At 39.8% G+C, this 17,060-nt stretch overlaps 1 protein-coding gene across 3 annotated transcripts; it reads left to right on the top strand.

The window, feature by feature from the left end:
* Window positions 1-1,667: 1,667 nt before the first annotated feature.
* Window positions 1,668-16,683, top strand: ARRDC3 (arrestin domain containing 3). Of its 3 annotated transcripts, none has more exons than XM_025992907.2 (8): window positions 1,668-2,297; window positions 6,430-6,511; window positions 8,312-8,459; window positions 9,520-9,622; window positions 10,112-10,368; window positions 10,698-10,860; window positions 11,136-11,290; window positions 13,887-16,683. In XM_025992907.2, exons 1-8 carry the CDS (start codon window positions 2,018-2,020, stop codon window positions 13,941-13,943), a joined length of 1,245 nt encoding a protein of 414 aa, XP_025848692.1. In that variant the 5' UTR covers window positions 1,668-2,017; the 3' UTR covers window positions 13,944-16,683. The 3 variants fall into 3 exon arrangements, with proteins under 3 accessions (XP_025848692.1, XP_072592906.1, XP_072592905.1); XM_072736804.1 differs by lacking the exon at window positions 1,668-2,297 and adding an exon at window positions 4,299-4,574; XM_072736805.1 differs by lacking the exon at window positions 8,312-8,459 and having other exon boundaries at window positions 1,696-2,297.
* Window positions 16,684-17,060: the final 377 nt, after the last annotated feature.

Raw genomic sequence — 17,060 nt, forward strand, 5'->3', positions numbered from 1 at the left:
AAAGCTAAGAAACTGACATTTTCGCAAATTCACCATTTTGCCACTAGGTGGCGAAAAAACCCAAGTAGTATCTGCTATTAAGGCTAGTACAAAATCCCAAGCACTTAAACCACTAGAATTTCCACCAGGTGTCAACCAAGAGGAGAAAAAAAAAAGACTATTTTTCCCACTCAAATACACAAATTCATAGCTTTAAACAGAATCACCTAAACTCAATTAGAGACAAATGGCTTGCCATTAGCTCTCCAAATAGTTTGCGTATTTATATATAATGCTGAGGCCAAGATCACTGCCTTGTCAAATAAGGCAATTGGCCTTGTCAACTTTCCCCCAAAAGCAAGAAAACAGCAAACAGCAAGACCATTAAATACAGTCAAAAACCTGCTACAGTTTATGAATATATAGTTCCAGATTCTTATATTTTTCCTTCTACATTTCTTAGAAAGTTCTGATTGCAAAAATCTAGAAAAGTTTATGCTTACACTTTGAACCCCAGTGTGATTTTATGAAAACATTGCCATTTGTTACTAAAATGTTCACAATCGAGAGATACATGTACTTGTCTTGAGACTTAGTATGAGAATTACAATGTTGAACCGTCTAAGGCTATTGGGCCTATAAAAATTAACATTATTAGAACTTTACAAAACTAAGCTCTATTCATATACCAAAGCATGCTTTTTAAAAACCAGGTTACAGCCTTCACTAATTTCTAACGAAGATCTTTCTATTATGTCGTGAACGTGATGTCAGCTAAAACACTGTGTCATGCTGCCTCGTAGAAGGTGGTACTTTTTTAGGCTGAACTCTATTTTTAATCCCCTGGACAGAGGAGTTGTAATCATGTCATACACTGCACATCTAGCCGGAGGTGGTGTCTTTAAAAAAAAAAAAAAGTCTCTTCTTCCTTCTAGGAAGTGGTCAGCCTCCCCCCGCCCCCCCCCCCCCGCGTCATCATGCAAACAACTTTGTTGCTTTTCGTTGCTATCTAATTAAGAGATGGAAGACAAAAACAGTTGAGAATGGAAAACCTATTGATTGAAAAACAACAACGACAACCCATTGATGAAATTCTAGTTGCTTCTGCTTCTGGCTCCTTACGGTGTCCTCTCCTCTAAGGTTTCTGTGGCCCCGCCTGAGTTCATTTCCACAACTGCCTACAACGCACTGGTCTTAAAAAAAAAAAAAATCCAAGCCAAGAATGCTCTTGTCTACGGACATTATTTCTTGTCTGGTTTTTATTACATCTTCTTTTGAAATTCGTTAGGTCGTGCTCAGCTCAGCAGCCTGCCTCTTGCCCAACCGGTTTCCTTCCCCCCTTCCCCCATCTGCCTTCACGCATCACTTTTTCCTCCCTCCATCCGAGCAGTGGGCCGAACCCCGCAGTGCCGGGAACGCAGGCTTCGGGCTGTGCACTCGGCAGTTTGTCCTTCCTCGGCTTTGCACACAGCCTCCCGCCCGGCCCCGGCCGCCCCCCCACCCCGAGCCCCACTATCTCAGGATCTATTAGGGTGAGCTCGGTAAGCGGCTTCGGAGCGCACGTCGAGGGTTTACGGTAGCCCGCCTGCCAATGGGAGCCCACGATGGAGAGAAGTCAGGCCCGGCCTCCCGACAGCCCCGGAGCCTCCCTCCCGCAGCCGCGCACCTACTGTACCCGCGAGCGAGCCGGGGACGCGCCGAGAGGGCGGACAGCAGCCGCGGCGTGCGCCTGCGCACTGGGGTTGTTTTTCACAAAGCTGCTCTTAAAGTGAGCTGGCAGGCTCCAGCCGCCCGTCTTTGTAAGGAGACCACTGAGACTAGCGGGATCGTGCAGCGGCGGCGGCTCTGCTGCCCTGACTTTTTAAGAAATCTCAATGAACTATTTGTAAAGAATCACTGATCTTGCCTGCAAGCTTTTTGCACGGCAAAGACATCGATCAGTGTTAGGTGAAGATCACATTTTATATGTGATCTTGACTTTTTTTTTTTTTTTTGGTCTTACATTATATTTTTATAGATTTTTTTTGTTGTTATAAACATGGTGCTGGGAAAGGTGAAGAGTTTGACAATAAGCTTTGACTGTCTTAATGACAGCAACGTCCCTGTGTATTCTAGTGGGGATACAGTCTCAGGAAGGGTGAATTTAGAAGTTACTGGGGAAATCAGAGTAAAATCTCTTAAAATTCATGCAAGAGGGCATGCCAAAGTACGCTGGACCGAATCGAGAAACGCCGGCTCCAATACTGCCTACACGCAGAATTACACTGAAGAAGTAGAATATTTCAACCATAAAGACATCTTAATTGGACACGAAAGAGGTAAGTTTTTATATTATGGAGGACTCATTAGACCGATTTTTTCTTTGGGAAAGTGCCTTTTCAGCTTTTTCTGAATTAATGTAATTCCACTCCGGGCGTAACACATAGCAGCTTGATGAAGATTAGCAAAGTTGGAAGATCTTGGTTCTCCTTGACATTCATCGTGTGTTAAGCCGTAATGCATGCAGGCATCTGCAAAGTGACTGCAAACTGCACTTAACTACCTCTAGACCCGTCTTGGTCGGTGCCATACGCACTTGCAGTACATTTCTACCTTGCTTGTAAATTCTACTTAAATCCCATCCAGTAATTTTACTAATCAGTTTCCAAATCAGTTGCTAAACCCTGCAGTCCCAATATTCCATTTTTCCCCCTTATACTCTGCAACCTCAGGTCTTAGAAACTAAGCTTCAGTGGAGAAATGGAATTACATTTTTAAGTGGGTTAATAGGTGGTTTTCGCTTTTAATATTGACACGCAAAATACTTTAAAGGACTCATCGTTGTTCTTTGATCAAGGATTTCTGTGGCTTATTTTGACATATGGTATCGACACCCCACGTGTTTTTTCCTTATTCTCTCCAAATCCTTCATAAATTTACATCAGGCATTCTCTATTTTAAAGGACAGTAACCTATCATTAGGATAGGTTTCAAATCAGTTTCAGGAACCATCTCGGGTCAGTAATTTTCTTTTCCGAGTAGGATGCCTAACTTTGGAACGTGCATTCAATGAAACCCGTGCCAGTCAAATGGAATTGAAAAGTATTCGGCACATTGGATTTGATTTTTGGTTGGAAAAGGGAGATAAAGGGTTGTCAAGGGGAGAAGGGGTCCTGAGATTTCCAATCTATTGTTTAAATGGTTACATTGTGGAAATATAGGAGACTCTAAGCTTGTTTTTCTAAGTTTCCACCCTTTGTTAGAAGCGGTTCAATCCTGTTTCGGACCAGTTCTGGGGGGTGGTGAGGAGGGGCGCTTGTTCTGCTCTCAGCAGATTGGTTACACGCGTCAGGTGGTGGCGATGACTTAATTCCTAGCCCAAGAAGAATATAATGTTAAAACTGGTTATGTAATTTCATGCTTCTCCTTTTTAATGCAGTATTTAGTTCAAATGGGGCCGATTTTTCAAAAAGTACAGCACACCTTTAACCTTTTTTCTTCTTAAAAACCACGTCCCCGGAGGAAGTGCTAATTGAACTAAGACAAGTGTCCAAATGAAGGATGCTTTTGAGTTATGGCACGTAATGCATTATCATTATTATCACTATTATTAAATACGGAGATGAAATCAGTTCCTTATATAAAGTTGGGTTTTCACAGTTGCACCTTAGCTAACCTGCATCCTGAGATAATTTCCTAGCTCCTCTTTCCAAGCAGGAACACTGATAAGAACTGCAGATGCCGAATGACAGCCTCGGTATCTGTTGGAAAGCAGACGCAGGGGTTTGCGTTTGAACCTTTCTGGACGTTGCAGCTTTTTATAAAATACATAAGAAACAAAGGTTTTGGAGGAGTTGAGGCTTGCAGCCGGGCTAGAAGTAGAGTCACGACTTATGGGGACAAACGCAATTTCATTAGTTAGCTCCGTGCTTCCGTGCTAAAGAAAGCCGGGTACCCCGTACCCCCACGAGATACCCCCCACCCCTCGACCCCCGCAAAGCGTGGACGGGCTCTCTTTAGCTGGAATAGTTTCAATGACTTAAAAGTGGGACCTCTCAAACTAGCCTGGTAACTGAGGCCCCGCCCCGGGCGCCCGGCGATAGGCGGAGCCGCGTTTGTTAGCCTGTTGCTAAGGCGATGCCGCGCGCTGATTGGATTGGGCGCGGGCGGGTGGGGAGAGTGGGCGTGGCTTGGAACCGGCGTGCGCCGGCAGAGTCCCTCCCGAGCGGCCGCCCCCGCCCCCCCCCCCGGGTCCCCGCCGGGTCGCCGCTCGCGCCGGCCTTCCTGGGGGGCTGGGGGGGGGCGGAAGCCTGCGGCCTCGGGGGTCGGCCGAGCCCACGGGGAGAAGCTCGCGGCGGCCTCGCAGGTGCCGCTGGGCCGCTGGGCGTGCCCGGAGCCGGCCAGCCCATCCTGAGGGAACTTGCGCGGCAGGGTTAGCCGGACCCCATTTTCCTGGCTTTTTTTTTTTTTTTTTTTTTTTTTTCGGCTGGAAGATGTCAGGTGGCTTCTGTGAAGGCCCGTTTCCTCTCAGCTAGAACAAAGCGTGTGTGCCCCGAGCAGCCCCCAGGCCGCTACCTCGCTGGGACGTGAGGGGCCAGGATGGGAAGGAAAGCCGGGTGTGTGGCTGTGTGGGTGGGTGGGTGGGGGGCCCTCGGCGAGCGTCCTCCGACCCCCCCCCCCCTTGTGCGGCCCTGCCCTCCCCCCGCCCCGGTTTCCCTCACCGTCACTGGAAAGGTGTCAGGGTGGCCCGAGCCAGATCGAACCGGTCACCGGCTGGGGCGTGGAAAGCGGAAGCGCCGCGCTGCGGCCGCCCCGCCCCCCGGCCCAAGCAGGCTAGGCTGCGCGACCGCGAGCGCGAGCGCCGCGCGACGTATGCCGTATGTATAGCGGGGCGCGCGGGCGGCGGCGGCGGCGGCGGCGCGCGGGCGGGCCGGCTGGGATCTGCTCGCGCCGGTTTAGGCCGGTCCTCTCCTGCTCCGGTCTAGTTCTTGATTGACAGCCCGGCACTTGTTTACCACGGCGCGGCCGCCGCCGCGCGCCTCAATGAGACTGCTGAGCTGGCACAAAAAGGGAGCGAGGAGGGAAGGGAAGGAGAGGGAGGCGAACTTTGGGCGCCTCGGAGGGGAGCGCAGCGAAACGGCCCCCGGCCCGCCGGCCCGCTCCCGAGGCGGGGATTCGGTGAGGGCGTCTGCACGGGGGGCGAGGGAAGCCGTGCTGAGGGGCAAGGGACTCCGCGGGGCTTCTGAAGAGAAGTGGCCGCGCGGGGACGCTTTCCCCGCCGCGTTCCCCTCGGACGTGAGGGGCCTCGCGTCGTGCGCTCTCGGCGCTGCGGGGAAAGTCCGCGGGCGCCGGCCCGGGCGCTCCTGGCCAGGTCGGCCTCCGCGCCGCACTCTCCGTCAGCGAGACGTTCCCTGCACTCGCCAAGGCGGAAATCAGAGTCCTCCGAAGAGTCCGGCATCCCCGCCCACAGGGTCGTGCAATTTATTTATTCTGGAGAAATCTTTAAAAAAAAAAAAAAAAAAACTCGGTCTCCAGAAAATAGGTCTTAAAAAAAAAATGAAAGGTCCTCCTCCTTCCTGGCCATTGGAAACAACCTGGTCAGAATTTGCCTTTTCCAGAATGTTTGGAACAGTGTGGTTTCCCGGTAAAAGCAGGCAGGCCAGGCACCTTTTAGATCTCAAAAGATATATTTTTATCTATGCAAATTTCTAGCGTGTTGCCAGGACAAACTGAAGTGTGATCGTTTTAGATTCAATCAAGAGGGTTTTTTTTGTTTTGTTTTTTTAGCCCTAAAACCGACATTTAAAAATCCGTTTTTGTTTTTGTTTTTTTTTACTTCCAACATTTCGACAAAGTTTTCTGATGGTTGTAGGATTTTGACATTCGTGTCCTCTGTATCAAAACGGACGTTAAAGATCTAGGCGATTTTTCTCTCACATACAGTCATGAATTTTTCTTTTTTCTTTTTTTTTTTTTTTTTTTGGATTTTACTTCTTTATTCATGAGAGATAACAGAGAGGCAGAGACAGGCAGGCTCCACTCAGGGAGCCGGACGTGGGACTCGATGCCGGGTCTCCAGGGTCACGCCCTGGGCCGCAGGCGGCGCTAAACCGCTGAGCCACCCCAGCTGCCCCAGTCATGAATTTTTAAGTCAACCATTGGAGACCAGGATGGCGTCACCTGAGCTCTGACTCCTCTGTTGGACATGAATTCTAGTAGTCACAGGTGCCCCGCAGTGCGGGTCATTCCCTTTAGAAAGCCACCTGTAAGGTAGGCCTACGGGAGGTCTCACAGGGGAGGCAACTGAAGTCTCAGGACTTGTAGTTCGCCCAGAGGGAGCGACCAAAGTCCGAATTCAGACCTCGCGGGCTCCAAAGCCCGTGGCCTCAGAGTACCTTTAACGCGATGCCACCAGGAAGACTGTGTAAAGGTCTAATATCGTCTTTTGTTTTCTTTTCCTGTTTGTTTCAGATGATGATAATTCAGAAGAAGGTTTCAACACTATTCATTCAGGAAGGCATGAATATGCATTCAGCTTCGAGCTTCCACAGACGTAAGTATTATGAGTAACAGGCTTTTTTTTTTTTTTTTTTTTTTTTTTTTTTGGTAGACCTCTGTTCTTTGAAAATTAAAGTCATTCTAAATTTAGATTTTTTTAGTTTAAAAAAAAAACCCTTTTCATTACTGAATATTGCTAGAGGAAAACAATACATTAAAAAAAAAGAAGCTCCTTTTTGATGGAGCCTGGCAAAATTATGGAAAGCAAAGCTCGATTCTTAGTCCTCGGTCTTGAAACCTATGAGGTTTTCAAGACTTGAATAGTATTTCAGGTACTGAGAGTGAATTGGAAGGTGCTCGTCAGATACTAAGCACTTTGTACTTTATCATCAGGTGGCATTAGCGGAAACGTGGAACATATCAAGTCTCTGACTCAATAATTCAAAAAAAAAATTAAGCATTTAATCTGTTCTGCTAAATGCTAACCAATAGCCGTAAGCTGAAAAGATAAAAATAAATATCCTAACGTTAGAAGTGGATGTTCTTTTGATATGAATTCAGTAGCTTCTGTGCAAAGAACTCCTGAAAAAGTCACACAGGTGTACTAAGACCTGGAATTCAAGGGAAACACCCATCAGCTACCTAAATATAAGGCACGGATATAGCATGAAAAAGGAGAGTGGTTTATTCTCAGTAAAAATAGATTGTTACAAGAGATTATACTCTCCTCAGTTTTTTAAATGTCTTTATTAATTCTAGTATTTGAATGGTTATATGTGGATAGAGTTCATAAATGGTGTTTTTCAGAGTATTTATCAAATTACGTGACCTCTTTCTAAATGTATTGCCCTAATCTACTTTTAATAGAAGTACTGCGAGTCTGAATATAATGCTAATATTGGACCTGAGTAGTTTTAAGGTCATTTAATATATATTTTAAAAAATTCTATGTATAAACCAAAGTATCTAAAATAGACTCTGGAAGACTTACATAAATACTGCATTTTCATGCTATACACATTAATGCAAGAGTCTAAAATGCAAAATAAATCTTTAAAAACGCCACTACTTCTCATGCTAATCCAGGTTAGCACTCTACCTTGTAAGTAACTGACTACTGGGCATATTTCTAATGAAATTATGAAACAGAGACTAACTGAAATAAAACCTCCACAATTAATAAAATCTAGGGGAGAGTTGAAAACCAGTTCTGAAGAAAAAGGGGGGGGGGGAGAAAACCAGTTATGATTCTCTGGATACAGATTAATAGAAATGTTTCTTTTTCTTTTTTAGTTCTGTAAGGTTAGACAACACAGCCAAAAAGAGTTCTTAGGACAAGTAACCTAAGAAACGGAAAAGCAGCTTTTTAGAGTTTCAGGAGAGTTTATAAAATGTGAACTTTTTGATATTATAACAACAGTCCCAGGCATTTTCTAGACCTTCTTAATTCCTATAAAAGGAGAGAGAATTCCTAGCCAGTGTGTAGAATATTAGAAATGATGAAACCATTCTTAACTTTGTTTTTAAATTATCGACCTTTCAAGAATTGCTGACTTTCCAAACTTTCATAATTTTGCCGCCAGCATTGAAAGGAGCCTCTTCTTAGTTTAAAGGGATTGTATTCTTCTGGCTTTTTAAAGCAAAATTTCTATAATACTTAAGTGTTAGCTATTGTTTTTTGGAAAACAGAAGGCTTTTTTTCCCCCAATGACTTCTCCCTTTGGAAATTAAAAAAATTCTGTTTGATACCTCATTGATATATGAACAGTGCAATATAGTAACACTTCTATGCTGACCTGTATAATTATTAAAAAGAGGTATAAAATTAATATAATGAACTTTATATTCTGCACAGACCACTTGCTACCTCATTCGAAGGCCGACATGGCAGTGTGCGCTATTGGGTGAAAGCCGAATTGCACAGGCCTTGGCTTCTACCAGTAAAATTAAAGAAGGAATTTACAGTCTTTGAGCATATAGATATCAACACTCCTTCATTACTGGTAAGAATTGACTGAATTCTTCATTCTTTGTTTTTTGGCATATAAATACTAAAGAATAATCACCTAAACTATGCAGTCTGTATAATTTTAAAACCGTGATTTCAAATTCCGTAAATACTAATATATTTTTTAAAATACAGTCAAGAGCACACAAATTAGTGAAGAATATGCTCGTATTTCCTGACAGTATATAATGACTTTAAAAATTTTTTAAAGTCAAAGCAACATATGGTATGAAATAACTCTTACTCTGAAATTAACAGAATAACAAAAAATAGATCTGTTCCCTGGATAATTTTAGTGGAGGCGGAACAGTACTATCAATTATTTTTATCATAAGAAAATGTCACTTACCATGAAAAGATCATACTCTAAAATTTGGACTGCATTGCATATTCCAATATAGGGATAGTTGTCAAATAATGGGGAGATTGTCACTTTCATGAAAAAACCATTACATTTTAAAAGAAATCCTTTTTAATTGCATTTTTTCACAAAATTCAAATTTGACTTTAAAAACTTCATCAAAAAAAAAAAAAAAAAACCTTCATCAGTTTTAAACAAATGATAACATCTTTAGGCAAATAAGAATCCTAAAAATGAGAGTTTTCCTTTTTTCACAAAACTGATTTTTACATTCTCAAAGAAAGATGTTAACATTTGGGATTAGAACCAAGTTGCTTTCCAAGCTGCCTTTTTTTTAAGGCAGTTTAAGTGGAATGTGGAAAGGGTTTTTTTGTTTGTTTGTTTGATTGGTTGGTTTTTAATTACTATATATGTAAATAGTGTGAGCAAAAACTGTGTTTATGGGATGTGTTAAGCCATGTTTTTTGTTTTATTTTTTTTTAACTGGATGGAAATTTGTATAAAACAAAAATAATTGTATAATTCAGAAGCCATTGGTTAGTTTTTTAAAAAGTGTATTTCAATACACTTGGGGGGAAAAAAGCAACACTGCTTTTAATTTTAATTCCCCAAGAATCGAGAGTTTTAATTTAAAACATTCTGTTACTGCTCTAATTTATACATTGACCCTTTTCTCTAAATTTATTTCTTGCAGTCACCCCAAGCAGGCACAAAAGAAAAGACTCTCTGTTGCTGGTTCTGTACCTCAGGCCCAATATCCTTAAGTGCCAAAATCGAAAGGAAGGGCTATACCCCAGGTATGTATGAGATGGATTCCCACAGAAGTGGTCTTTCTTCTCTTAGTTCTTGTGTGTAAATTTATAGTACTTCTACTAAATGCAGATGTAATACAGTATTCTTTGGTAAAATAACTCCGTTTTTTTTTTCATACATGGGAATGTGGTTTCCTTTTTTTTTTTTTTAAAGATTTTATTTATTTATTCATGAGAGACACAGGAGAGAGGCAGAGACCTAGGCAGAGGGAGAAACATGGGACTCGATCCCAGGCCCCAGGATCATGCCCTGAGTCAGAGGCAGATGCTCAACCGCTAAGCCATTCAGGTGTCCTATGTGATGTCCATTTTTAAATAGCTACTAGAAATCAGTAGTTCATTTTACCAATTTAAGTTACTTGCCACTTTGGGGACAGTTTTTCATCCATGTAGTCCATTGAACTTTCAGACTTATCTACATTTGTAGAGGGTTTTTGATTTGTTTAACAGTAGATACATGTTTTTTTTCTCCAGGGGAATCAATTCAGATATTTGCTGAGATTGAGAACTGCTCTTCCCGAATGGTAGTGCCAAAGGCAGCCATTTACCAAACACAGGCCTTCTATGCCAAAGGGAAAATGAAGGAAGTAAAACAGCTGGTGGCTAACTTGCGAGGGGAATCCTTATCATCTGGGAAGACCGATACATGGAATGGAAAATTGCTGAAAATTCCACCAGTTTCTCCCTCTATCCTCGACTGTAGCATCATTCGTGTGGAATATTCACTAATGGTATGTATAGATTTAAGAGTTTTTTCATTATTAAAGTCATGAGGATATCATTCTGTCTTATTCCAGGGTTTGGTTTTTATCTTCCATGTATCATAGATATATACATATGTAAACCTTTAATTTGAATTACCACTATTTTATGTCACATGTAAATGTACTACACAGTACTATACATAGTGGAGGAACTTCTATTGTGGATTATATATATGTATGTATGTATAAAAGAAAGTAAATGAAAAACTAAGGTAACATTAAAATTGGGTTATTGGTTTTTTAAAAAGAAATAATGCTTGGAATTCTAAACCTATCATCTCCTTTCAATGTTTTAGGTATATGTGGATATTCCTGGAGCTATGGATTTATTTCTTAATTTGCCACTTGTCATTGGTACCATTCCTCTACATCCATTTGGTAGCAGAACCTCAAGTGTAAGCAGTCAGTGTAGCATGAATATGAGCTGGCTTGGCTTATCCCTACGTGAAAGACCTGAAGGTAATTCAGTAATGCATGTTTAAGCCTAATCTCGTATGATTATTTTCAAGATTGTAATTTTGCTTCTAGTATTTTATGATTAGTTAAATTTTTGTCTATATCTGCAGAAAGTAGATGTGTCCCTAATGTTAGATTTAAAACATATATCCCCCTAGTTTTAATCACAAAACAATTATTATTTTTACCTTGACATTCCTTTTTAATACCTACTATTCTGTGTATTTTGACATGCATAAGAACATGCTGTTCGAATTGCGTGTATCTTTTTCCTTCAGCACCACCCAGCTATGCAGAAGTGGTAACAGAGGAACAAAGGCGGAACAATCTTGCACCAGTGAGTGCTTGTGATGACTTTGAGAGAGCGCTTCAAGGACCACTGTTTGCATATATCCAGGAGTTTCGGTTCTTGCCTCCACCTCTTTATTCAGAGGTAAGCCCCAGCATCTTGAGTCTGAAATGGGCAGACTCTCCTAGGAAATAGCACTGCAGACTTTAAAAAAAAAAAAAAAAGTTAGGTTTTGATTATCATTGTATTAATAGAAAAACAATCTAGAACAACAGGATTAAACATTTGATTAAGGTGTCAAGATTTAACTAAGTTTCATTCTTAAATTTAATAAGTAGAACTCCTGTAATTGGGGAAATAGGGATAATGCTCTAAACTCAAACTTAACAAAGTGCCAGTTAAAGGAACAATTCATACTTTAAAGCATCAATAGAAGTGGCATTTTGCAAGCATGAACTAATCAAGTAACTAAGAAGTTATCTTTATCATCCTTTTCCAATGTAGTTCTTGCATATAACATTCCCAGTCATAGGGGAAGATAACATATTTGCAAAACATGTTAGACAAACATTTCTACACGGTTTCTTTTTATTCATCTCATATGAATGACCACGAAGCACTTATGTGAGTAGAACATGGCCCTTACGTGGGAGAGGCCTACAGATTGGTGAGAACAAATTTTTTAGAAGCAAGGTATTCCATAATAAAGTGATTAGAATGCACTCAGTTCATTTGAGGAGCAGTTCATTAGGCCTTGGAAATCGAGAAAGTCTTTCTTGAGAAGGAAGCCAAATCTTCAAATAATTAGTCTTCAAAAGATAATATAGTCCAGGCAGGAACAACAGCATGTGCAAAGACAAGGAGGTAGGGGGGAAATGGAGCAATCTCAGGATACTTGAGAATACATCTTTCTTTTTTTTTTTTTTTTTTTTTTTTTTTCCCCCTTTACGATTTTATTTATTTGACAGAGCAAGCGAGCATGAACGGGGAAAGGCAGAGGAGAGGGAGAAGCAGGGAGCCCAATGCAGGGCTGGATCCAAGGACCCCAGGATCATGACCTGAGCTAAAGGCACTTAACCAACTGAGCCACCCAGGCACCCCCAGAATACATCTTAATTAATAAATGTTTTACAGAGCTTTTAAGTTGGCCTTGATACCAATATAATGCCAAATAATTTTGTAAATCACTAGACTCACTCTTCTCTTTTTGGTTATCATAGTTCAGCTATTTAACAATGAATTATTACTCTCAAGACCTAAGTGGGATTGCTTCACTCTAACAAATTGCTTTTTACCTCTTAATATCATGACTTAGAAGAGTCCATTTCAGATGCGATTAGTAGAAGAGTCACTTTATTCATTGATTATAGGATATTTAGAATTTGTTCTTGCAAATTTTTGATTAGACATAATTTTTCTAACCCACTATTCCATTTCACAAAATTTTCCCTTACGTGCTAAAAAGATTTTCCCACTTATTACAGATTTGATTACTACATTTTTATGCTGATGTTTCTGTCTTAAGTTAGTCATTTCTGATTTGATCTGAGGCTTTCAGGTTGTACAACAGGCATTTTAAAAGAATGGCAATCTAAGTATCCACTTGTAAGCAATTTGTGGCAAAATTCTACTACCTTCTTTTAAAGTGAACTAAAAACGATTTAATAAAAACTTTTAGGGATGCCTGGGTGGCTCAGCGGTTAAAGCCTCTGTCTTCAGCTCAGGGCATGATCCTGGAATCCTGGGGTCCCACATTGGGCTCCCTGCATGGACCTGCTTCTGCTCTCTCTCTCTCTCTCTCTCTCTCTCTCTCTCTCTCTGTGTCTCTCATGAATACATAAATAAAATTTTAAAAAAGAAAAAATGTTAAAAAAAAAAAACTTTTAAAACCCTAAATTGGTTCAGAATGTGATTCAGTTAAATAGCCACATAGAACGGAGGAAGTTCTAGATTGTATTAAGGTTTTTTTCTCTTTTAAGTTATTGAAAGTTATTTTGCTTTTTTTCCCTTCAAAAATGTGTTTTACTTAGTTTTGTGAGGCACTTTAAATTATGCCAAATTTAAATGCAAGTAAAATGGGTCTTTTCCAAAAGATGTTTCAGTAAACGAAATGTATTAAAGTCAATTATTTGCCGCCTTGTGCCCATTCTCTTTGTACCAGAGAGGCAGCTGAGATACAGTCACCTTGCTTGAATATATGTGCATATGAAAGTCACACTAGTAACAGAGGAAGGGGGCAGGCTCCTTAGGCATTTCGGATTCAGCCTTGCTATTTCTTGATAGACCTAATTTTCCTAGGCCCTCTCTAGTGTCTCTTACTCACAAATTATTACTTCAAATATTCACCAAGAACATTATTTACACAACTGCATTCTTCCCAAAGCCTAGAAAAAGATGAGTTGACTTTTGTAAGAGGATAAAAGGGATACTTTACAAAGATCATTACTACGAAGATGTGTTCTCCATTGTATTTTAGTCTTAAGTACTACGAAGTGCTGAGTAAAACACCATTCACTGATAAAATTTTTACCATTAGCTTTTGGGAAAGAGAACTATTTGGGCATACCTTATTAATCTAGTAATTAAATCTCAGCCACTTTATAGATACTACGAGTATCCTTTTCTCCCTTACATGCTGTGTATGTTCTGATTAAACTCTTCAGTAGTCCTCAAAATGTTAGTCACTGCTCCATTTTTACTAGACCCTTTCAAATAAGTGTAATTTTTTTTCACTTTTTAGATTGATCCAAATCCTGATCAGTCAGCAGATGATAGACCATCCTGCCCATCTCGTTGAAGGAACACTTGGTTAAATCAAGTTGATGTGGATTCCGAACTGTATCTCTTCCCAGCTGAGGACAGAGAAGTATCTGGGAGACACGTTTTCAGAGGAAGTGGAATTGCTTTTGCCCAGAAAAATGGCAAATACATGAAACAACCAGTGATCATGCTTTAGAAGCCTATAGCAACATTCTGGGACTGCTCCAACATGCTTGAAGATCTAAGCTTTTCTCCTTTAAAACAGGCACATACTAAGAGCAGTCTTCTTAGCCTATGGTCATACGTGTCAAGACACCACGTTGTAAAGAGGGATGATTTCCTTCTTTTGATTTGAAAATTTGCACATGCTCAATGCTTACATTGTGCAGTTCCGATGTCACTACAGCTTTTTTTTTTTCCATTTATGCCAGACTCTTGATACTCTTTAAAAACTTGTTTGTGGTCAGCACAACAAGGAACAAAAGAAAGCTTTGAAAAAACTTTAACATGAAAAAAACGCACTGACTTTTTTTTTTAATTTAATATAGCCTGGACTTTACCTGCGTATGCACATGCTCAGAAATGTCCTACTAGGCTGACCATGTATCACCTCTTCAGCTTGGATCCTATTGTGGATTTATTTACAAACATCAAATGCCTTCAAGCCAATCCTTCTTGCTGTATGTTTTGCAGCCTACTGTAGTAGATACGCAACAGATATGTGGGAAAAAGAGATAAGAGGAGGAAGCTAATAAGAGACTTTGTCAAGATTGTATACCTTCTTGGTTTCTTTTAAGAATTTGTTGCCTTTCTACTATTACAGCAAAGCAGCATTTTGTTACTGACTGCCTAAAATCACTTAATCTCAGGTGAACGCATCACTTGCCAAACTGTTGGAATGCTATTTGTGTTTTGTTGCACTGTTGAGTTATTTTTTTGTTTGTTTGTTTGGTTGGCTTTTTGGAGAGGGAAATTTGGAAAAGGGACATACACAAAAGTGATAACCCACCCACATTCCCTTTTTATCATGACATAAAAGAAGAAACTAGCAGAGCTAAGAATGGAGTTAGAAAGGCAGTATGGCAGGCACCAGCAAAGAGTTAAGGGCTTGTTGCTCTTAAAAATTACTGTTATTTTTATTATTTTAAGAGTATGGAAATTTTCCAGTCACTGGAGAAGAGGAGAAAGTGCATTTATTTTTATACAGAGTTACTTAATTACCTCCAAAACACATATGTTGGAAATCATTTTTGCTGGTGCAGAGTATTTTAATGAGCAGGAATATATATATACACACATACACATAGATCCAAATATATATGTGTATGTGTGTATATATATATTCAGGTTACAATTAGCTTAATTTATACATTTCCTATCCTGCTCAAGCTTCTCAGAGCTTGAAAACCCAGGTTTATTCTAAAAGTGTATAACTTCAAAATTACAAATACTAGAATGTATGCTGGAATGAGAACTGTTTTTATATTTTTGTGGGGTTTTTTTTTATGTGGGTTTTTTTTTAATGAAAGTATTTTTCCATTACCTAAAGAACACTTTGCTAAATATGAGAAACCACTCACTTTGAGTATATATAGATAAGAGCAACCACCTCAGTACATTATAATTAAAGATAATTTACAGTTGGCTCATTACAAATATACCAGCATTCATGATGACACTTAAAAACCATTTTCCAAGGTACCAAGTGTACTGATTGTCTTATTTCAGAAAGAATTCAGCTCTGATATTTTTAATAAATCAGCATCTCTGATGTTGCAACATACGTGTGAAATGGATGTTACATCTATCCTGCCATTTAACCCCACAGTGAATAAAGTGGCTGAAAATAATAGTAACTCTGGCTTGGTGCTTGACCTGGTTAAATACTGTCTTAAAGCTTCATACAAAACAAATAGGCTTTTCCATAAGTGGCCTTTAAGAAAACATGGAAGACAATTCATGTTTGAAAAATGCTGACAGGGTGAAGAAAGCCCAGCGTAAAAATGAATCGCGTTTTAAGTGATTCAATAAAGGGTTTGGGCTCCCGTAGCAAACTAATACTAGATAATAAGGAAATGGGGGTGAAATATTTTTTTATTGTTAAATCATTTTGTGAATGTCCCCCTCAAAAGAAGCTAATGGAATAGTTGGCATAAAGGGCATTTGGTGGTTTTATTTTTGTTTGGGGGGGGACTGTCTGAAAAATCCCTTTTCTTTTCTCTCTTCTTATGTCTAACTGACTAGGGAACAATTGTTGATAGGCATAGCATTGGAATACTTATCACCATATACTCTTATAAATAACACATGAAGCAAGAATGACCAATATTCTGACAATTGGACTGGGTCACAAAATGTGATTAAATTTTAAATATATAAAACTTTATCAAATAAAGTTTTATTTTCCCCATTAAAATATTTCTTTTCTTTCTTATTTAGAGGCATTACTTTACTCTCTTCTAAATATTGGTCAATTCCTGACATAAGATGTGAGGTTCACAGTTGTATTCCAGTATTCAAGATAGATTCCTGATTTTGCAATTAGGAAAAGTAAAACCCAAAACGTTAGCAAAACAAAGTGCAATATTAAATGTTTGCTTTATAGATTATATTCTATGGCTGTTTGTAATTTCTCTTTTTTTCCTGTTTTATTTGGTGCTGAATATGTCCTTGTAGGCTCTGTTTTAAGAAAACAATATGTGGGAAATGATTTAATTTTTCCTATTGCTCTTCCTTGTGGAAAATAAAGTGTTTTGTTTTTTTTCTTTTTTGTAAAATTGTGGAGATTTACTTGAATCTTGATCATGTCAGTAACTCCTCATACATGCAAACACTATTAGAACTACAATTAAATTCTATTTTAAGCCATTCTGGGTAAGACTTACTTCAAGCCACCAAAGAGAACTACTGAAACCTTAAAGGAATTTTTAATACTGATTATCAGTGTTTGACTTAATAATCCATCAAATTATGGATGCTTTTTTAATAAAAGCTGTAAGTCCACTGTATAAATTTCAGTCCTCTATATGATCCAAACTTAACCAGGTAAAGTAGTTTCACTTTCAGGTACCAATTCCTTCTTGCTGTGATGTGTCCCAAGTTTCTATTATTTCAAGAGCACATAAATTTTTATTAACTAATCTTAGAAAAATAT

This window comes from Vulpes vulpes, chromosome 14, assembly GCF_048418805.1.
Source record: "Vulpes vulpes isolate BD-2025 chromosome 14, VulVul3, whole genome shotgun sequence".
NCBI lineage: Eukaryota > Metazoa > Chordata > Mammalia > Carnivora > Canidae > Vulpes > Vulpes vulpes.

Bases quoted from the DNA above. Each gene is read 5' to 3' on its own strand.
- ARRDC3 (XM_025992907.2), top strand. From the start codon at position 2,018: ATGGTGCTGGGAAAGGTGAAGAGTTTGACAATAAGCTTTGACTGTCTT. The intron at 6,512-8,311 runs GTAAGTATTATG...TATTCTGCACAG, and splicing joins AGCTTCGAGCTTCCACAGAC to ACCACTTGCTACCTCATTCG. The intron at 8,460-9,519 runs GTAAGAATTGAC...TATTTCTTGCAG, and splicing joins TCAACACTCCTTCATTACTG to TCACCCCAAGCAGGCACAAA.